This window comes from Rattus norvegicus, chromosome 4 (genome assembly GCF_021556685.1).
Source record: "Rattus norvegicus strain SHRSP/BbbUtx chromosome 4, alternate assembly SHRSP_T2T, whole genome shotgun sequence".
Lineage (NCBI taxonomy): Eukaryota > Metazoa > Chordata > Mammalia > Rodentia > Muridae > Rattus > Rattus norvegicus.
In genome coordinates, this window is record NC_141537.1 from 181,840,995 (window position 1) to 181,863,155 (window position 22,161).

At 48.3% G+C, this 22,161-nt stretch overlaps 1 protein-coding gene across 4 annotated transcripts in view; it reads left to right on the forward strand.

The window, feature by feature from the left end:
* The first annotated feature begins 1,458 nt into the window (after positions 1-1,458).
* The window catches only part of Smco2 (single-pass membrane protein with coiled-coil domains 2), a 30,214-nt gene continuing 9,511 nt past the window's right edge, over positions 1,459-22,161 (forward strand). The window contains exons 1-7 of one of the 4 annotated variants that reach the window (NM_001431937.1): positions 1,459-1,746; positions 9,659-9,799; positions 13,471-13,576; positions 17,187-17,314; positions 18,261-18,410; positions 19,978-20,053; positions 21,280-21,336. In NM_001431937.1, coding sequence (NP_001418866.1) covers positions 9,702-9,799; positions 13,471-13,576; positions 17,187-17,314; positions 18,261-18,410; positions 19,978-20,053; positions 21,280-21,336 — 615 coding nt within the window. In that variant the 5' untranslated portion in view covers positions 1,459-1,746; positions 9,659-9,701. Of the gene's footprint in view, positions 1,747-7,077; positions 7,210-9,658; positions 9,800-13,470; positions 13,577-17,186; positions 17,315-18,260; positions 18,411-19,977; positions 20,054-21,279; positions 21,337-22,161 lie in introns of those variants that run through there. The other 3 variants (NM_001431938.1, NM_001431936.1, XM_087655419.1) reach the window with 3 other exon arrangements.

A 22,161-nucleotide genomic window follows, 5' to 3' on the forward strand; every position in this document is an offset into this window, starting at 1 on the left:
CTCCTGTCTCCTTTCCTCCACCTCCCAAGTGCTTGGATTATAGGTGTGCACTTCATGCCCAGCTTATGAGGGGATGGCTTGGAACACAAGGCTTCATGTTTGCTAGACAAGCATAGCACCGACTCCACGGTGTCAGGCTGACGGTGAACTTAGAACAGAAGAATCTAGTTTTTGTATCAGTCTCAGGGTAAAGTCGCATAGAGAAAGGCATTCCAGTCCTTTGACCCTTCAGCTTGAGGTCCTAAGGTTATGTCAGGTCCCAGCCACCCTGCCAGATCTGTATGGGTCAGCCAAATGTGCCAGTTCATGTGAAGTCGCACCTTCCTTAAGTGCCATGTTACCCAAGGGCTGTTATCATGATGCCACCATCAGGGACAGAGGCAGCCGCTGGATGGAGCCTTATGGTCAGTCATAAAGGTATTTCTTGTAATTTCAATCAAAGCAGATGGCTTTGCCTGGGTCTCTGCATAAGCATTTGGATAAGCAGACTTTCTGGGCTCTGGGCTTCCGGGAAGGAAAGCAAGTGACAGGTCAGACAGCTCTCGATTACAGAGAACTTCCCAGGCAACAGGAAGTTTTATAATCCACTGTGCTCATGACAGTGAGTGCTGGAGGAGGGTGCTGGTCAACACAGTAGCACAGAATTGAGAAGGCCTTTCTCCTCTCCTCTTCTGTTCCTGCCTATCTGTCAGTCAGTCAGTCAGTCTGTATCTGTCTGTCTGTCTGCCTCTTTACACACACACACACACACACACACACACACACACACACACACACACACACACACAAACCTTCCTTCTTCAAACTTCCTGCTCAGAGAAACTTTTAAAAAACATTTGTGCCTTGGATGGATTTACAGTTTGTGTCTGAGGAGATTGAGGCAGAAGGATTGCTGTGGGTATAAGGCCACATAATGAGACCTTGTCTTAAAAAATAATTAATACATAAAATGTAGGAGCTGTGTATGTTGGAGTGCTCTTACACTCCCAACACTGGGGAAGAAGAAGCAGAGGGATCAGGGGTTCAAAGTCATCCTTGGCTACATAGTGAGTTTGAGGCCAACCTGGGCTACATGAGAGCCTGTCTCTAATAAATGATGTAATATAGATCAATCGAGTGGTCCTTTGGCAACACAAACACCTGACACTCATGGCTTCGCTCACTGTTGCTTGGCTTCTCTGGCCTGGAGAAGTGTTTCCCCCTGGAGAACCAAGAGAAGGAGGTTCTCCATGAAAAACCAATTTCTTGGGCTTTAGTTCCTGGCTACCTGTGTCTAAAGTCTGTAGCCAAAGCTGGGCATAATGGTGTATGCCTTGGAAAGCCAAAGAAAAAAGGTGATCTCAAATTAAAGGTCAATCTGGCATATTCAGTGAGACTCATTTAAAAACGAAACCTCAAACTTGGTAGCCATGCCACTGCTGCAGAGATCTGAAAGCATAGGGCTCTCTCTCTCTCTCTCTCTCTCTCTCTCTCTCTCTCTCTCTCATCTTTCAGTTTGTTGGCCAGTTTCAGGTCATGATCCTGACTCCAACCAGAATAGCCTTCCGAGCTGCTCTTATCGGATTCGATGGTCACCTCCCGGATGGTCACCTCCCGGAAGCCCTGAGCAGGAACATGGTGTTAAGCCAGGTCTCACCGGTCCGTGGAGGTCATTGCTCTGGAAGGCAGCCTGTGTGTCCTGTGCTGAGGGTCATAACTGGTGTCTGCCTCTGATTCCAGCCTCCTTGTCCTGCCCTTGGATTTGAGGTAAACGCTGCATGTTTTTTTCAACACTCCTCCCTCCGTGCCTCTTCACCCTGGGCTGGCACTCTGATGCCTAACAGCCATCCCGCACAGGAGTTTGTTCCACGGAGGTTTTACAAACTGGTCAAGACATTACTTTATGGTCGAGCATGACCCTGTGTGTAACTGAGTACTCACCTGCCACCCCGCGTTCTCTTGGGAATCTATTCCTCAAAGGTAGTAAATTATCTCGAGCCAAAGTTCTCACCGAGAAAGCTCTTCCAGGCCACAGCCAAGTCCCAAGCAGAGGATCCCCTAATTAGCTAGGTGCTCTTAGAGATAATGTCCACCAGGCTGGGGAGATGGCTCCGTGGATAAAGGATGGCACCTGCTGCAAAGGCTGACAGCCTGAGCCTGATTTCCCAGGACCCACGTGGATCGCACCTCCACACCTCAAAGCTGCCGTTCATGTGCACAATATTGCAGGAGCCTGTCCCCCTCTACATACATGGAATAAAAAACATCTGTGAGAAACGCATGGTTATAGAGAAGCTAAATTTCGAGTGAATGTACGTGTCACCTAAGAATGAGGAAATAGAGGGGACCAAGGTAAGATCAGCCTGTAGGTGTGCTGGTCTCCCGGCTCTGTATGTTCAATGCACAACAGTATGTCTTCAAATAGCATTACCCCACCTACCCCCAGCCCCCAGAAACAACATCTCCTCGGGGGAAGCCAAAGAGAAGTTTCAGAATTTTCCAGAGAGATTGCTATATCTGAAGGGGTTCCTGATTTTAGTAGAGGCCAAATTGCCAAGCCAGCCCTCAGTCACCTTCTCTCCTGTGGCTGTCAGAGGCACAAACACATCTGCCTTCCGGTTTATTACTGTGTCAAACGGATTCTTTGCTATTTCAGGTCATCCTTCAGATGCTCAGATTGTAGGCCATTCTCATGTGTGTTCTTACCACGCCGATGAACAGCATGAGAGCTAAGGCTGAATGAAAGCTGGTTCCCAGGGAGGTGGCAGGGTCAGGGCCTCTGTGAGCCTCGCTCACACTGACATCCACTGACCAATCTGTAAACTTGCCTTATGTGCACTCCTGTTTAAAGACATATTTAGTATAAATGTATCCAGGGTTGGCCTGGAACTCATTTTGTAGCCCAGAATGACCTTGGATCTCTGATCTCCCTGTTCCTGCCTCCCAAATGCTGGTGTCTCAGGCCGGCAGCACCACACCCAGCTCAAAATGTTGTTGATTCGTTGGCCTTGAATTGGCTGCCAGCGTGCTGAGTGAGGTTTATCTCTGCTGTTTCACCAGAGCTGGCAGCCCTGCACTGTGACTCCAGACCCAAAGATGCAGAAAATGAGGGGAAAAGCACGTACTGACTGGGCCGGAAGAGAAACTTGTTCATAGCTGGGAAAGCTGAAGGAAGAGAGCAGAGAGCAAGAGTCACCAGGCTCCAAGCAGTCGGGAATGTGTACAACCCGTGATTCTGTGTTTGTTTCCGAAAGCCAGAGTCGGTTGGCAGATACTGACTGAATAGTTGGGATTGATGGGGAATAAGGAACCCCTCCCGTCCTCGTGCCCAAACATACCTCTGCCAAACACTCCCATTCTTAGTGTTCCTCTGGAATTTTCCTGGGCCTGTTTTTTGGTCCCTAATGGGGACCTCGCCTTCCCCACTGTTAGTGTCTAGCCCTCTCCACAGGGAGTGTTTGTGAGCCAAGAGGAACTGGGTACAGTAAATGCAGTCCCCGTGAAGCGGTCTGACCCCATGTGGGGCTTGTGGTGTGGAAGGAACCCTTCAGTTTAACAGAAGGACTGCAGTGGGGGGAGGGGGCCCTGAGTAATAAAGCTTATTCCTCAGATCACGTTGTAGAGAGAATTGATTAGTTTGACGATTGAAACTTCTTCCGAGGCCCTTATAGACTGGGTCCTGGAGTTCGATGCCGGGCCCCAGAGCGTCAGTGTCAGAGGCAACTCTCGCTGGGCATTTCAAGCTGATGCACCAATGTCCAAGGAGAAACCTAGAAGCCTCAATGTCTCAGGAGAAGTATCTGGAGTCTGGGCCGTGTTCTGGAGCAGGTGAGACTCTGGAGCTGGACTTCCAGCGTGTGAGATACCATCCCTGGCCTCGGAGCACGGCTTCTAGGAACTGACTGGATGGGAGGAGTATTCCATGGGTGTTCTCCCAGGTAGTTCTCAGCAGGACTGCGGGGAAGCTGTTCAAAGGCTTATCTTGAGTTCCAGCCTGACCCTGCCCAGATAAAAGCTGCTTCCGTGCTTAGTGGCTGTGTGCAATCTCTGGAAATCTAGACGCTGAATTACAGCCCAGCTTGAGAATGGAATTCATTCATACATATTCCCTAAAAAGAGTCACAGATATTCCAACACCAAAGAACAGAAAGGCTGTTTCTCTACCAGACATCCCTACCCCCTAAGAACAGAAAGGCTGACTCCAGCAGTTTCTACTGCTGCTACTCAGTACTCCCCACACCCCAAATTTAAAAACTGTCTGCAGCCTCATGGAGACAAACTGGCTGAACAGTAAGAAGAGTGAGGAGAACTGGTTGAGGGTTGGTTGTTCACCCTCCCTTCTGCAGAAGCCCTGGGTCTGATGTGCCTTCTGGACTCCCTTTGCCTCCCTCCCCAGTGGGGCCCAGCCAAGTAAGGGTGGCAACTGCCACAGGAAATCATAAAAGCTTGCTTCTTCTTCTTTAATTATCTTTTTAATTTATTTTTGACACCTGTCCCCCTCCCCCCCATTGCAGCAGTTGTCAAGGTCAGCATGAAGATACCTGACCTTCTGACAGGGGCGGTGACCGGCATGATGCTGGTGCAAGGCCTTTAGTAAGACAGATGGTTATATAATTTATACTTCAACAAGATTACAGTGATCGTTCTGCCACTAAAACTTGAGTGCCATGTGTGCTGGTTGTAAAATGTTTTATTTTTACTTGTGTGTGTACGTGTGTGCTCGAGAGGGTGTGCCTGTGTGTGTGTGTGTGTGTGTAGTGTGTGTGTGCCTGTGTGTGTGTGTGTAGTGTGTGTGTGTGTAGTGTGTGTGTGTGCCTGTGTGTGTATGTGTGTAGTGTGTGTGTGTGTAGTGTGTGTGTGTGTGTGTGCCTGTGTGTGTGTGTGTAGTGTGTGTGTGTGTAGTGTGTGTGTGTGTGTGTAGTGTGTGTGTGTGCCTGTGTGTGTGTGTGTGTAGTGTGTGTGTGTGTAGTGTGTGTGTGTGCCTGTGTGTGTATGTGTGTAGTGTGTATGTGTGTAGTGTGTGTGTGTGTGTGTGTAGTGTGTGTGTGTGTGTAGTGTGTGTGTGCCTGTGTGTGTATGTGTGTGTGTGTAGTGTGTGTGTAGTGTGTGTGTGTGTGTAGTGTGTGTGTGTGTGTAGTGTGTGTGTAGTGTGTGTGTGTAGTGTGTGTGTGTGTAGTGTGTGTGTGTAGTGTGTGTGTGTGTGTAGTGTATGTGTGTAGTGTGTGTGTGTGTGTAGTGTGTGTGTGTGCCTGTGTGTGTGTGTGTAGTGTGTGTGTGTGTAGTGTGTGTGTGTGTAGTGTATGTGTGTAGTGTGTGTGTGTGTAGTGTGTGTGTGTGCCTGTGTGTGTGTGTGTGTGTGTAGTGTGTGTAGTGTGTGTGTGTGTGTGTAGTGTGTGTGTAGTGTGTGTGTGTGTGTGTGTAGTGTGTGTGTGTGTGTGTGTGTGTGTGTGTGTGTGTGTTATGTGCCAGTGCCCTTGGAGGCCATGAGGGAGTATCAGAACTCCTTCAGATGGAGTTACAGGTGTTTCCTACACAGATGCTGGAAACCGAGCCTGGGTTCTTTGGAAGAACAATAAACATCTCAATTGGTGATCCATCTCTCCAGCACTCTCCACACCCATTCCCCCCAAACCTTTAAATTACATTTATTTACTTTGTATGGGTAAGCGTTCACTGCCACCCCCACCACCATCACCACCATCACCACCACCACTGCCACCACCATCGTGAGATCCCAATATGAAGTGACCACAATACAGTGTACTTAAGGGCATGGAGGCTGAGGCCACACGAATCTAGGTTGAATATGAGTCACAGATCCTTCCTCTGTTGGAGAATTATTTAGAAAAATCTCATATATGTAAAATATATATACAAGAATATCTGGCATATTAGTGAACGTTCAAAAAGTATTTGCTATTATAGTGTTGATTAAATTAGAACAATTTTGTGATTTTTTTTCCCTAAAGAAACGTGGAGTCCTGGGACCTCTAAAGACAGGTTATAATTATGATATGAGGTGGGAACCTGAAGGCTGGAGATTGTCCCAACAGGCACTTTGAGAGGGCAGGGGGCAGAATCTGACCTCTGAACCAGGAAGGGTAAAGCAAAGGTCCCAGGACAGAGGTGCCTGTCTGAGCTTCAAGCTGAGGTGGTGCTGAGCACAAAACCTCAGAGGTCCTGTTAAAAATCTCAGCTGCTCGCTGCACATCCTCCAGTACCCTTGATAAGACTCTGAGCACCTACAGGGAGAGCTGGCCACTCTGCTAGCCGGGAAAGCCATGGAAGCAAGTAATCATGGCTCTCCTCGAGGTACCTGCTTTCTACCAGGAGCTCCCTCCTGCAACTGCTCAGCTCCCAGCTCCTTCCCAATTATCACCTTAATCCTTCCAGTGTTTCGGGTAGGTAGCCATTACCAAACCCTGCTTCTGGACAAAGTAATTAACTCTGCCCCCAAATCAAACAGCAGGCGTGCGGCAAAACCAGGCTTCAAACATGGATGCAAACCAAAGGTAAGGCTTGTAAGCAGTTCTACTCTCATCTCCATCCTGCTGCTGGAGGAGAAAGGATTCAGGAGTTGAGAGGTGCAGAGGTCAGCCTGTTAGGTCCTGCCGTGGATTCTGGCTTCCCACGAATGATGGCTGGAAAGGACAGAGAGAAATGTAGATTTTCCTGGAAAAGTGTGTCATTCAAGCATAGCAAGAGGAAATGTGGTCGTTGAGGGTCAGCTTGTAACCACTGCCTCAAGGCCAACTGTTCTCCGGAGCAGAGACTCAGAGCAGCTTGGTAGAGGCCCAGGTGGGAGGCCTTTGAGCATCAGTGAGGAAGTTGGAGGCTCCAAAGTCAAAGTGGGAGAGAAGACAAGTTGAAAGAGTGTGTGGTGGAGGGAGCTGAGGTCAGAGGAGTATCCCCGGTCACTGTGTGTCTGAGGCCAGCTGATGGGTGAGAAGATGGCAGGGTGGGAGATGGCCCTAGCCCTAGAAGGGAAACCAGGAGGCTAAGAGGCCAGCTTGTGTATGGGTTAGAGACAGGCAGGGGACACTGCTGTCTTCCCTCTCAGGGGAGGGAGTTAGGAGCTTCGCATGCTGGGTTCCAAGTAGAATGTCAGAGAGAACAGGCCCAACTGCAAGCTTTTCTGCCCAGGTGTGGACCAACCTGCAAGGCCTCTCTGCCCGGGGAGCTGGGGAACACAGGCTGTGCCACTAGCCAAACGTCCCAGGGAACTCTGAGGTACAAATGTAACAAGATCAGGAAGGACAAGAACATGGGCCCCTCTGTGTGCTGCCTCCTCACCAAGTCCCTGATTACTCAACTCACGTTCCTCCTCAACTTACCCAGCAAGCAGGCTCTGAAGAGGGAAATTTGTGCTGGGGGGGGTGGGCTAGAGAATCAATCCGCCATGAGTCAGTCTTCTAAAGTGGATCAGTTCCTTTCCATTAAAACACATTTTTTCCCCCTCAAGGTGATAATTCTAAACGTTTTTGTGGTGTGTGGAGAAAGGGACAAGGGTTCATTCTCATTGATTAATGCCATACAGCCTTGAAGGTCAACCGGTAAAAACAAAAAACAGGGTAATATAGGGAGAAGAGGGGTTGCTGTTAAGTAAGCTCCAAAGAATGAGTGTGTCCAAACTTCTCTGTATATCGGAACCACTGGGTTCTCTTTGAAATGAAGTGGCCGGTCAGGTGAGGCTGGGGAGGATGGGAAGTTCTGTGTTCAGCAAGCACAGAGCTCATGTGCTGGCGTTGCACACCGAGTTTATAGTAGTGGGCTTCTTCCCGCTGTATAGAGACTCAGACGTTATCTTCAGAGGGTGGGGCTGCCTTGGAGGTCAGTGGGCTGTGGTCAAACCTATCGAAGCAGAAAGTTTTATGTTCATAGGCAATTGTGAAGCTGACTGACAGTTAAAATCTCACTTCTACCACATCTTAATGAAACTGGACAAATCGTGGGTCATCACTGCTTGAGGTTTCCTGACCTAAAAATAGGAATGGTTAAGATCTGAATTGTTAACTGCCCGAAGGGTAGTGGTAAGGACTGAATGAAACAATGTAACACGTGACTTACTAACAAAAGCAAAACGGCTTTGTCAATATAATCAGTACTGTTACCACTACAATTACTACCTTGTTATGTGAGGTTAATATAACAAGGATTAACTTCCTTTTCTGGTGTGTGCATGTGGGTGTGCAGATGTGTATTGCTTGCTGCCTGCTTTGATTTTAATTCTTTAAAATCCATCGATATTTACATGTGTGCACATTTTCTCTGGTGTGCATGAGGAGGTCGAAGGACTATGTGTGGGAATCAGTCCTCTCCACCATGCGGGTTCGGGGATCAAACTGGAGTCATCAGGCTGGACAGTGAGTGCACTTACCTACTCAGCCCTCTCAAAGGCCCCCACTTTATTTTTTTGAGACAGAGTTTCCCACTGATCTGGAACTCTGGATTCAGTAGGCTAGGCTGGCTGGCTAGCAAGACCCAGAGATCTGCCTGCCTATGTACCAAGACAGCCCTCACCCCATCACCTTCCCAAAGCTTTTCACACGTGTTTTGGTCTCACCCTTCTTTGCCTGTGTGTTTCTTTGGAGCTAAGGCCTCATGCTATAGCCTTGGCTGACCTGAGCTACTGAAGGTCATCCCCCCTGCCACAGCCTTACAAGTACTGGGATCTTAGATTTGAACCTTCTCTGCATTTCTTTCCCTATATTTTAATCCTCGTTGCCAAAGTACTTGAACCTTTCCACCATTCCCTGCTCTTCAGTGAGCTCAGCTGGCCAGAAGGAAGGGCAGGGCTCACACACAGCGGCTGGTGGCACTTGTTGATTGAGCCTTTAGAAGTTCAGTTTGGGGGTGGGGACTGGAGAAGGGACTGAACTTGCTTAAGAGTATTGCAAAGGATTCGGTTTCAGTTCACAGTCTTACATACAGGCTTTTTGTTTTGTGTTCTGTTTTCTCTGATTAGCCCTGGCTGTCCTGGAACTCACTCTGCACATTCTGTTGTTGCCGTTTTGAGCTCCGATTTAGAAATATTTCTCTAAATCCTGAAGAATCTGTGTGATAGCCCACTTTGATTTAATAACCCGAGTTCTAGGGAAGAAGCTTGAGCACCTAGGGGTTCAGGTGTCATCCTCATGAGACTGTATTACATCGTGATATCGCTAATGTAGTCTACTAGTGGGGAGTTGGAAATGACACAGTTGTCAGGAATGGGAAACAGCAAAACACACCGGAGGTCTAAAGACAGAGAGTGGTAGGACAAACCATCTCAGTGGTAAATGCTCGCATCTGGATGTCTCTGGTTATTTAGCCCTGAAATACTAGCAACTTTATATTCTGCTCTCTGGTTTTTGCAGCATGCATGTTACACCACCAGAAATAACTTACAAACATGCAGAGTCATGTCCCTCACATGACTGACGTGTATTTCTCTATGATGTCCCCATTCAAGGGTGATTTATCGACTTGGACATGAGCTGCGTCCTTGGGGGCAATCGCACACAGACCCTTTCCCTTGTATACTTGAAGAGAGACTCTCAAGAGCTTGCTTTGGGGTCTGGTAGAATGGACAGCCACCTTGGCAGCAGTGGGAAACAGGCTGCATTCTCTGTGGAAGAGTTAGCCACATGTCAAGGGACTGTTGATCCGGCTGACAGATTTCCTGTCACTGTCCTTGCAGCACTGACGTGTCGGCTCTCACACTGGCGACCCTCAGTGAAGACATGACGTCTCTGCAGATGAGGACAGATGGGAAGGAACATCAGCTGACTGAGGAAAGCAGTGACTTTCTCCAAAACGTCAGCGTGACCGAAGGTGCGAAGTAAGTAGGGCTGGGCTCACCTGAGTCACTTCCGGGACCTGCCTCAGCAGGAGACCGATCACGAGACCTCTGTTCAGGGTCAGGGTGGACATTTTCTTCTCCAGTTCATCTACTTGTAACTCATAAGTATCTACCGGAGTAGACTTACGGCCACTTGTGAGGTTGTGGTGCGAACGAGGAGGCATCAGCAGCAGAGCTGGCCAAGATGCCACTTTCCCCTTAGGAAATTGTCCATTTCTTGTAGATTTCTTCACGGCTCCCTTATCTACAGCTGCTAAAGGCATAGACGTTTAGAATGCAGTTACCTTTTATTTTATTGGTTACACAATCGCATAATTATCAGCAGCCACGGATCCAGTGGGTAACTCTTGTTGCTGCTGATTATGTTTGAGATCGTGTCTCGCCGTGTAGCTCTGGCTGATCTGGAACTCATTAAGTGGGCCAGGCTGGCCTTGGATTCACAGAGATCTTTGCCTCCCAAGTGCTGGGATTAAAGAGAGTTAATATAAGCCTATAGATGCAAGGACCTTTTCCTATGTGCGAATAATCACCACTCCTGTTATGATAAGGCACTGAGACCTCGGTAGTTTACAGAAAAGCTTTATTGGCCTCTCAGAGAGTGAGTCCATGATGGTGGAGCAGTGGGAGCTGGTGGCAGGCATGGCAGCTAGAACAGCAGCCGAGGGCTCTCACATCTCGAGCCACAGACACAGAGTGGAGATAGCAAACTGGAAACGGCAGGAGTTTTGAACTCTGAAAGTCCACCTCCAGTTATAAACTTCCTCTAACCAGACTATGCTCCTAAACCTTCCGGACAGCGTCATCAGTTAGGGACCAAGTAATCAAGTGGCTGAGACTACAGGGACATCTCATTCAAACCACCAGAGTAAGGTAAGCGTGACAAGTCCCCTGCCCACCTCTGGGCTCAGGGTCCACAGACAGGACCTACTACAGACATACATTGCAAGGTCGTTGTGATTCATTTTTAAATGTGTGCACGTGTCACATAGACGCATCTTAGTAAGATAGTATCAGCCCAACAGGAGATGGGCAGAGGGCTCTGACACGGTTGTCACACAAGGAGAAAACAGGACTAAGCTTCGAACCCATAGGCAAAGGTTCTCTGCTCCACTCGCCCCAAGAAATTAACATCAAACCACCCTTCCAGCTTGAACCTCAGGTTGGCAGAGAATGGGAACTTAAAAGATACACGACTCTGGAGAAAGTGGGGTTTTCGTCACCATTTCTGCCAGGAACAGAAATGAATTCCACATCTTTGAAGCAGAAGTTCAAAGCTAGGCACATGGGTGCATGCCTGTTCTCCCGACATTTGAAAGTGGATGCAGCAGGATTAGCAGTCCTAACCCAGCCTCAGCCACGTAGTTCAAAGGGACGATGTGTGGCCCTGTCTACAAAAGCCAAAGCAGTAGCCATAAATGAGCAAAGTGCAGTCTGGGAAAGTTTAGCCAGGCAGGGTTCAGGGACTGCCTGTCACTTTGCTGGCTCCAGCTGCCACACGCAGCACATGGACAAGAGGGTCCCCACGACAGCACTGCTTGTGTTATTATTTTCCTGGGGCGTCATGGGGACTGCTCAGTAGGTAAAGTACTGGTCATGTAAGCACGGGGTCACATAAAAGAGTGTGACAGTGCTTGCTGTAGCCCCAGTGTTGGAAGGCAGAGACTAGAGGAACCTAGGGACTTGCCTAGCCAGCCAGCGGAGCCAAAACAGTGACCACCAGGTTCCGTGAAAGAACATGAAACGCAATAAAAGAAGACCTCTATGTTGATCTCTGACCTCTGCACCCACACAACATGTATGCACACACACACACACACACACACACACACACACACACACATACATACACATAGAAATGGAAAATTATACTATCCCAACATAGAGTCATACATGAAGAAATCCTCATGTACTGATATGAAATGGACTTCAAATAGGTTATTACAAAGGAAATTCAAAATTCAAAATAATGTATATAAATATACTCATTGTGGTAGTTTGTCTGTGCTCGGCCAAGGGAGTGGCGCTTTTAGAAGGTGTGGCCTTGTTGGAGTGGGTGTGGCCTTGTTGGAGTGGGTGTGGCCTTGTTGGAGTGGGTGTGGCCTTGTTGGAGTGGGTGTGGCCTTGTTGGAGTGGGTGTGTCACTGTGGGCGTGGGCCTTAAGACCCTCACCCTAGCTGCCTGTAAGTCAGTATTCTGCTAGCAGCCTTCAGATGCAGATGTAGAACTCTCAGCTCCTCCTGCACCATGCCTGCCTGGATGTTGCCATGTTCCCACCTCAATGATAACAGACTGAACCTCTAAAACCTGTAAGCCAGTCCCAATTACATGTTGTCATTTATAAGAGTTGCCATGGTTACGGTGTCTGTTCACAGCAGGAAAACCCTAACTAAGACATTCATATTCATACAGAGCCATGGAAACCTGCATGCTTGTCATACACTCTGGAAGAATAAAGATTGTGGTGGGTGAACTAAATATTTACAGGTGTGATTTAAAACGTTCCCATGGCCCCGTGTGTCTGAACACTTGGTCCCAGCTGATGGTGCTGTTCTGAAGGTTAGGGAACCTTTGTGAGACCTACCTGAGGAAGCCTGTCACTCTGTCACTGGGAGGGAGCCTTAGCACTTGGAGTTGGGCTCCTTACCTCTCTCTCTCTCTCCTTGCTGCCTGGGTGTGAGCAGACAGCCTTAGGCTCTCCCCAGTACCCTCTCCACCACGGTGGACTCTCCACCTCACTGTTCCGTCTCAGGGATTTATCCCAGCAATGAGAAAGATAACCAGTATGTCCTAGTTTCTTTTCCTGTTGCTGCGATTAAAAATAAAACAGCAGCAAAAGCCACCCTTGACAGAGAGGGTTTATCTTGCTCACAATTCAAGACAAAGTTCGTCTTGGTGGATAAATCAAGGCAGTGGAAGACTGACACAGCTGGTCACACTGCATCCATACACAAGAAGCAGAGAGCAATGAATCCGTGCTTCTGCCCAGCTCCTTTTCTCTGTTTATACAGTCCAGAATCCCAACAGTGGGCGTGTCTTCCAGCCGAGCCAGGGATGGGTGCCACCCACAGTGAGCTGGTCTTCCAGCCCAGCCAGAGAAGAATGCCACCCACAGTGGGCGGGTCTTCCAGCACAGCCTGGGAAGGGCGCCGCCCACAGTGGGCGGGTCTTCCAGCCCAATGACTGCCAGGACAGTGCTCCAGAAGCCCACCTCCCAGGTGATTTTAGAGTCTGTCATGTTAACAACACGGTCACATAGACCCATCACAGACCTGGTCCTCTGCCCATCTACCCTTTGGTAGATTTTTTTTGAGATTCCACCGTTTGCTGTTTGCTTACCGTTTGTATTTTCCATACTTTTATACATATAAACACGAACATCAGCGATTTGGAATTTGGGACCTCCCTGTTAAATAATTAATGGATTCAGCCAACAAATATTTTTGCAGCCTTTCTATTTCTCTTCTGCAAAATGTACTGTACGTGGCATTGTTCACACAGGACAAGGTCAGTATGAGGGTAGCAGATATACCTGGGGGTGAAGTGTGTTCCTTAGGTCTCCATTAGAATCGTGTAGGGCAGAGGATCAGCCTGAACTCCTACTGTACAGTAATTAACTCTGTTTGCTTTGTTCGCGTGTTTGCATTGCTAAGGGAAGTTGCTGAAATGGACCACATCTCAGACAGACCAGATGAAAAAGAGAAACTTTCTGAAAACCTACAGACCGATGTCCTTTACAAGATGGACACTAAGAAATGGGTAAGCTCAGGTGGGCCTGGTGCTATATGCTTGAAATCCCAGCCCTTAGAGGGTGAAGATGGGAGAGTGAGAAGCTCAAGGTCAGCCTTGTCACACAGTCCCATAGCGGATGGAACCAAACCCACCAACAAACACAAAAGAAGGAAAAATAAAAGAGAGACATCAATGGCACGGCAGGTAAAGAAATGACCTTGCCTTGTGTCTCAAGGCAGGAAGAAAATGCCCCAGGGTTTTCCATTTATACGTGTAACACTGCAGCAGAGAGGCCAGGGATGGCACTGCCTCCCACTGCTGTCCACAAGTTGGGGTTATCCTAGCTGTTCCATGCCCCCAACCCCATGTGTTATGTGTTGTATTTGTCTGTGAGCATCAATTACAATTGGCGTGGGTCACCATAGAGCAGAGGTAATGTGTAAAATTATCCTCTGGTTGCAGAAAGTCTTCCAACAGAATCCCTTCGTTTTGCTTTCATTCCATCTACGTGGGAATCCTTTCCCTTCCTCCTCCTGGGGTCTGTGCCTGCGCTTACTGAGGCTGCCTCGCTGCTGTGGGGTTTCTGTCTCCACCTCCCTGCACCTCTCCTACAGCTAGCTTTCTGTGTCTCAAGCTAAGGCCGGTCCCCTGGACTTAGGAGCTGTCCAGAAAGTCTATAGTGACCCTATTTCAAGCTCTTTTAACTCAAGGACAAAGTCTACCTCAAAGACTCTTGTCCAAATAAGGAGACATACAGTGTGGGGACGTGGGCATACCTGCAGGGTGCCAGCAGTTAATCCCCTGTGCTGTGTGGACATTGGTTTGTTTATACAGGTCTTTTGGTGAGGACCTAATCTGTTTTGCCCACCCCAAACTTTTCTCTTTCCCGTTTAAATTTGTCTGATTGAAGCACAGGAGAGGTCGGAAGAACTATTTTACAGTAGAGTTTCAGAGAGAGAGAGGGGGGGGGAAGAGGGGGAGGGAAGAAGAGAGAGGGGGAAAGAGGGAGAGAGCGAGAGAGAGAGGGGGGAGAGAGAGAAAGGGAGGGAGGAAGAAAGAGAGGGAGAGAAGAAGAGAGAGGGGGAAAGAGGGAGAGCGAGAGAGAGAGAGAGGGAGAGAGAGAGAGAAGAAAGAGGGGGAGGGAAGAAGAGAGAGGGGGAAAGAGGGAGAGAGAGAGCAAGAGAGAGGGGGGAGAGAGAGCAAGAGAGAGAGAAAGGGAGGGAGGAAGAAAGAGAGGGAGAGAAGAAGAGAGAGGGGAAAGAGGGAGAGAGCGAGAGAGAGAGAGGGAGAGAGAGAGAGGGGAAGAAAGAGGGGGAGGGAAGAAGAGAGGGGGAAAGAGGGAGAGAGAGAGCAAGAGAGAGAGGGGGGAGAGAGAGAGCAAGAGAGAGAGGGGGGAGAGAGAGAGCAAGAGAGAGAGGGGGGAGAGAGAGAGAAAGGGAGGGAGGAAGAAAGAGAGGGAGAGAAGAAGAGAGAGAGAGCAAGAGAGAGAGGGGGGAGAGAGAGAGCAAGAGAGAGAGAAAGGGAGGGAGGAAGAAAGAGAGGGAGAGAAGAAGAGAGAGGGGGAAAGAGGGAGAGCGAGAGAGAGAGAGAGAGGGAGAGAGAGAGAGAAGAAAGAGGGGGAGGGAAGAAGAGAGAGGGGGAAAGAGGGAGAGAGAGAGCAAGAGAGAGAGGGGGGAGAGAGAGCAAGAGAGAGAGAAAGGGAGGGAGGAAGAAAGAGAGGGAGAGAAGAAGAGAGAGGGGAAAGAGGGAGAGAGCGAGAGAGAGAGAGGGAGAGAGAGAGAGAGAGAGGAAGAAAGAGGGGGAGGGAAGAAGAGAGGGGGAAAGAGGGAGAGAGAGAGCAAGAGAGAGAGGGGGGAGAGAGAGAGCAAGAGAGAGAAAGGGAGGGAGGAAGAAAGAGGGGGAGGGAAGAAGAGAGGGGGAAAGAGGGAGAGAGCGAGAGAGAGAGGGAGAGAGAGAGAGAAGAAAGAGGGGGAGGGAAGAAGAGAGAGGGAAAGAGGGAGAGAGAGAGCAAGAGAGAGAGGGGGGAGAGAGAGAGCAAGAGAGAGAGAAAGGGAGGGAGGAAGAAAGAGAGGGAGAGAAGAAGAGAGAGGGGAAAGAGGGAGAAAGGGAGAGAGAGGGGGAAAGAAGAAGAGAGAGGGGGAAGAGGGAGAGAGCGAGAGAGAGGGAGAGAGAGAGAAGAAGAAAGAGGGGGAGGGAAGAAGAGAGAGGGGAAAGAGGGAGAAAGGGAGAGAGAGATGGAAAGAAGAAGAGAGAGGGGGAAGAGGGAGAGAGCGAGAGAGAGAGGGAGAGAGAGAGAAGAAGAAAGAGGGGGAGGGAAGAAGAGAGAGGGGGATGAGAGAGAGGGAGAGAGGGAGAGAGAGAGAAAGAGAGGGAGAGAGAGGGGGAGAAGTATTGTAAAGTAGGTTGTTATTATTATTATTTTTGGTCATTTTACCTGTATAGGATTAATATTTTTCTAAAACAAAGCAAAAAAGACAAACTGAGGGAGGTGGGGTACAGGAAAGAAGAGATTTCAGCGGCTAAATGCAACGGAGTATGCTATTTCTCTCAAACCCCTTGCCATGAAAAGAAATTGCATGAGGACGTGAAAGCACAGAACAGCCGTGGGTCACGTTCTCACAGAGGCATTTCTAAGATAGCATCCGTGTCAGTCAGCGAAACGCATTGGCATTTGCTTGATCTTTGTGTGCATAAATAAACGCACTTCACCAAGCCGTTTAAAAGTAGGTCAAACAAGCACAACAGTTTGCTCCTGCTGCCTTCAGAAAGCATCTCTAAAAATAAAGATTTTCTTCTACAAATCCAAAATACTGTCATCACATCTACAGAAATCAGCAGTTTAACACATAAAGGAGCCTAATATTCTCGTCCTGTCCGCATCCCGGTTTCCTCAGTTGTGCCTCAAATGGTTTTTAGAGCTATGTCTCTTTTAAAGATTTGTGTATTTTACCTGTGTACACGCTTTTCCTTCATGTAGGTCTGTGCGCCGTCTGTATCCCTGGTGCTTTCAGGGGACAGAAGTGGGTATCAGCTTCCCTGGGTCCGGAGTCACCGATGACCAAGCTGGGAACTGAACCTGGGTTCTAGAGCTGTTTTGTTTTTTGTTTTTTGTCTTTTTTTTTTTTAAACTAGCACTGGGACAAGACCTATGCTGTGTACTCAGTTCTACCTGTTTTATGATATTAAAGACCCTCCTGTATGTTTTGTTTCATTCGTTCTTGTTTTTGCTGTGGTCTATGTAGCCCAGGCTGGCCTATAACTCACTTGTGGCCTGGGCTGGCCCAGGACTCACTGTCTAAGCCTCACACTCATGGCAGTCTCCCACCCCAGCCTCCTGAAGACCACTGTTACCCTTTGCCTGGCTAACACTGAGTTTCTGAGGAGACCAGAACAGCCATGTCATTTGAGTCAAGTTTTGGAGTGTACGGTCATTCACTCTGAAAACCGCTCTTCTGTGGGAGGCTGATACTACACTGGAAAGCCTGCCCCAGCCTCCGACGAGCTGAATAGAGGGCTATCTCCCTCTCTCATCCATGTAGAAGGCTCAGGCAGGCTGTCCGGTAGGGCTGGAGGAGCCCGCCCCCCTCTCTCTCATGACTCACGTATTCTACTTCCTTTCCGCCCTCATCTCATCCAGGATGGGTTGGAAGAGGAGTCCCAGCACCGCGAGGACCCACCAAGCAAACAGGATGAGCGAGAAGTAACTCCGGTTTGCGAGGTCCCGCAAGCGTCTCCGCGGCCACCGTCTTCAGACGAGAGCACCCCGTAAGCTTGGACACGAACCAGCGAAGAGCACTGAGTGATGGGGGATGATGATGAATCCTGGGAAGGCGTTCTGAGAAAGTCCGGAAGACTCACAACTCTAGGCAGCATCCGCATGCGCAGGGACTGGTTGGCCCTGCGTAGCAAGAGGGTAGAGTCAGCCCGTCCTTGGCTGACGACGCTAGCAGGGCTGGCGGGTCCTCTGTGTGTGGTTGGATTTGGAGTTTAGAACGGAAATGTATGTCAACAGTTTCAGATAACTTCTTCCATATGAAAATTATTCGAATCATCGTTAAAAGCCTGCCAGTAAGCCCTTGCATGTCATATGTTGGACACCTCTCCTCCCCTGTCACTATTGTTGCCCAGTATCCAACGCTCACTCTACAGCGGGAGACTTCGAATGTATCTGTTTTTAGGGCTGGGGGCGTCAGTGGTAGAGTGCTTTCTTAGCATGTGTGAAGCCCTGGGTTCAGTCCCTAGCACTGAGACAGATAGATGATGCTTTTCTAAAAAGTAGGCGTGTGAATGTTTGCCTGCATCGTGTATGTATGTGCACTGCGTGTGTACCCAAGGAAGTTAGAAGAGGGTGTCAGACCCTCTGAGTTATGGATGGCTGTGGACCACTGTGTGGGTGTTGGGACTCAAACCTAGGTTCTACACAAGAGCAACAAGTGCTTGAAAGCAGCTGAGCCAATCCTCCGGGCCGGGCATGCAGGTGCATTGTGGAGCGTTTGCTTTGTGTGAGGCCCTAGGTTTGATTCTCAGTAACACCAGACCTATTTTGCAAGATTATTTGCTTTATCTGGACTTTTAAAGACCCGTTTACATGGGTAAGTGAGCGGCCAGTTGGTCCACTTTAGTAATAGAAAATGCACAGGAAGATCTCTTAGAGCCATCTATGGTGTTTTTTACTTCCCACCTCCCAGTGACTAGGGTTCTGTCTCCACAGGATCCCGGACAGCTTGGTGGTCAAGCTGAACTACTGGCATGAGAAGATGGGTCTACAGATGAAAGAACTTGGAGCCCACCACGTTGACTGGTTGGAGAGAATCAACAACATTATACAGAACATAAATAGTACAGAAAGCACGGTGAAGAGGTAGGCGCTGGACGTTGGGACTGGGAGGAAACTAGAATGTCTTCCAGCTTGAAAGCTCTGGACACCGTGGCACAGCGAGCAGACGGTGCCACGGGGACAAGAGTATAATCTCAGCGTTAGAAGTTGGCGTCCCAGAGCTCTGTGTCTCTCGCTTCTCTGAAAGACTTCTCACACGCTGGCTGGGTGTGCATAACTTTCTATTTTCACCATTGTTACTTATGAGAGAGAGTGTGTGTGTGTATGTGTATGTGCATGTGTGTGTCAGCACAGACACCCAAGAGGCCAGAAGCATCAGATCCCCTGGAGCTTGAGTTACAGGCAGTTGTGAGCTGCCTTGAGCAGGCTGAGGACCGATGTCCTTCTGTCTTCAGCTGCTGAACCATCTCTCCTGAATCCCGCTTATTACCATTGAAATAGGGTTATACAGCCCAGCTTAGCCTCAGACTTGCTGTGTTCTGAACGCAGTTCTGAACTCCTAACCCTCCTGCCTCTACCTCCTGATTATGGAGTGTGCTACGCCAACCTGTTTTATGCCAGAATCTGAGCCAAATGCTAATCCAGCACTCTACTAACTGAGTTACACCCCCATTACAAAGGCGGAGCTTGAATCTCGATGGCCCATTTATTGGGTGAATTGATCACTTTTTAAGGGCTTGCCTTGCCTCATATATAGAGAGTTATGTATTTACAGCCTCCTCACTGGCATACTGTGAGGTTCATGTTGTGAATCACAGGCAGTGGCTAACGAACAGAAGCTCTTACGGGAAAGAAATGTCTGAAGCCCCTGATTTCCCTGCTGAGCTCCAACCTCTTTGCTAGCACAGAGGAGCTACACTCCTAGCTGCTTCTTCTCAATCTGTCTCAAAGCGTCTGCTCATACCCACCTTCTCCACGTCCAACCTTTTTACCCTCCAAAGCATTAAAAAGGATCCAAGTGCCATACACTATAAATTTCCTTTCTAAATTAAAGTATAGCTGTATTACGAGACGATTGTGTTCTTTAATGTAAGGTCCTGGGGGCTTTACATAGTTATGGAACCGACACAGTGAGGACATAGAATATCTCCATCAGCCACAAAATCCATTCTTTTCTGTTCTCCTTGTGCGTGTGCTTTAAGACTCTGTCTCATGTAGCCCAGGCTACATGATGTAGCTAGATCCTCCTGCCTCTACTGCGAGTGCTGGGATTATAGGTGTGCACCGCCATGCCCAACTGGCTACCTAGTTAAAGCTTCTTGATGGAGTGTGGACGAAAGCCCAGATACTGAGCCTTTGGATTTTGAAATGTCACTGCCCAGGCTGTGGCTACCACTCAGTGCTTGCTTCTCCTGCACAAGCAAATGCCTTGGTTCAAGCCCCAGTGCTGGAAAAACCAGTCCTCTCTCTCTCAATCCGTGCCTTCTAACATGAGTAGAGGTTTAGTGGGTGGAGCCTTGCTTCTCTTTGCTGTGCCTTTCCGTGTAGAACAGCACTTGAGTTTTGAAAGATTGGAAATCTCTCCCATGTTGGATGACTTTTCTTCCCCCTCAGTTCACAGGACTTAGTCCATTTCTTCATTTGTTCGTAGCTTGCTAACTGAGGTTATATCCCTGGAAAATCAGTCTAAAAATCTGGAGGACCCTGATCAGGAGGCAGACATTGAGGTAAGCTGGGTTTGGACACTTCCCAATGCTTGTACCCAACAGACCATAGCAGGAGGAAGACCCACCTCCATCACAGGAGGACGCTGACCAGACAGTGTCGAGGGTCTTCCTCCAGGAGACTCCACCTCCCTTGTTTGATGCTCAGAAAACTGGTCTCTATTGTGCTTCCCAGACACTGGGTGAAGCTTCCTCATAGGCTTCTTCTGTCTTGATGCCATCGTGAAGACAGGAACCTTAAGGAGAACTGCCTGTCCAAATCCCAGAACCCCAACCCTGCTAGCTCAGAGAGAACATCTCAGGAATGGGAATTTGTTAACTGTATCCTTAGAAAGCAAGGTGCTGATTCTGCCTTTGGTGACCTCTTGATGTGTTCTTGTGGTATTTCCAAACCACCAAAGAGTTCTATTTCTTTAGTTTCTTGTGTTTTTAGAGAGATTCCCTTCAGAGAAAGCTTTTTTCATTTCATTGGTGGGATGTTTATTTTTAAATTTTTATTGTATTTATGTTGTTTATTGTATGCTTTGTATGTGTGTGCATGCATGTATTCATGTATACATGTGTGTATGTATGTGTATATATGTGTATGTGTACATATGTGTATGAATGGGTGTATACATGTATATGTGCATGCATGTATGTAGTGTATATGGGTATGAATGGGTGTGTACATGTATGTGTGCATGTGTGCATGTGTGTATGTGTGCATGTGTGTATGTATGTATGCATGTATAAATTTCAGAGACAACTTCCCAGAATTGGTTCTGTCCTTCTACCATGTGGAGTTCAGAGATGTAAGTCGGGTTAGTGGCAAATGCTATTACCTGCTGAGCCACCTCTCTGGTCTACTTGAGTTGTTTCATTTTGTTTTGAGACGAGAGTCTTCTCTTAATCATAGGTTGGTCTGGAACTCACATTTAGCCTAGGCTAACCTTGAACTCTCAGCAATCCAGCTGCTTCAGTTTCCCCAGAACTGTGTTTACAGGTGTGAGCTACCACACTCAGGAAGACACGTGATAACAGGAAAATGGAGAAGGCGTGACACACGTGTATGAAACTGTGTTGGAGCTGTGCAATTTTGTGTACATGCTAAAAGCAAAGCATGCCAAATACCACACATGAAGTTTGTTGGACATCATTTGTTCCTCCTAAAGATTGCTTTACTTCTGTTTCCTAGACCATTCCTTCTAACTATCCTTACACTATGTTTCTCTCTCCTTATGTTATAGGAGAAAATCGTAGAAATTAGACGTCAATTAAAGGAAGTGAACATAAAGTTGAACCAGGTAATGAGATGTCAAGGAGAAAAAACAAACTTCAGAAGCATAGGATTTAAAATTCAGAGAAATCAGGACCCAGAGGGGCTCGGTGTCACTATGCTCATTTCAGAAGAACAATTCTGTGATTCCAAGATGAAGTGGCTCAGCCTTAGAGCGTTGGTGAAACGCATTTGAGGGATCTACGCCCAATCTGTAGACACACACACACAGATGCACAGACACACAGACACACATACACACACACAGACACAGACACACACACAGAGACACAGAGACACACAGACGCATACACAACACACACACACAACACACATACACACACAGACACACACACAGAGACACAGAGACACACAGACACATACACAACACACACACACAACACACATACATACACACAGACACACAGACATATACACAGAGACACACAGACATATACACCCCCCACACACACCCCCACACACACACCATGCACCACACACACACACCCCCTACACACACACACACACCCCATACACCACACACACACACCACACCACACACACACACATACACCATACCACACATACACACACATACCACACACCATACATACATAGAGACACACATCACACACCACACACACACACACACCACACCACACATACACACCACACCACACCACACACACACACACACACACATGCCACACCACACACACACACACACACACACACACACACACGCCACACACCACACACACAGACACAGACCACACACCCACACGTACCACACGGACACTCCCACACACACACACACACAGGAATTAAAAGAGCCAGTCTCAGGCCAGCAAGA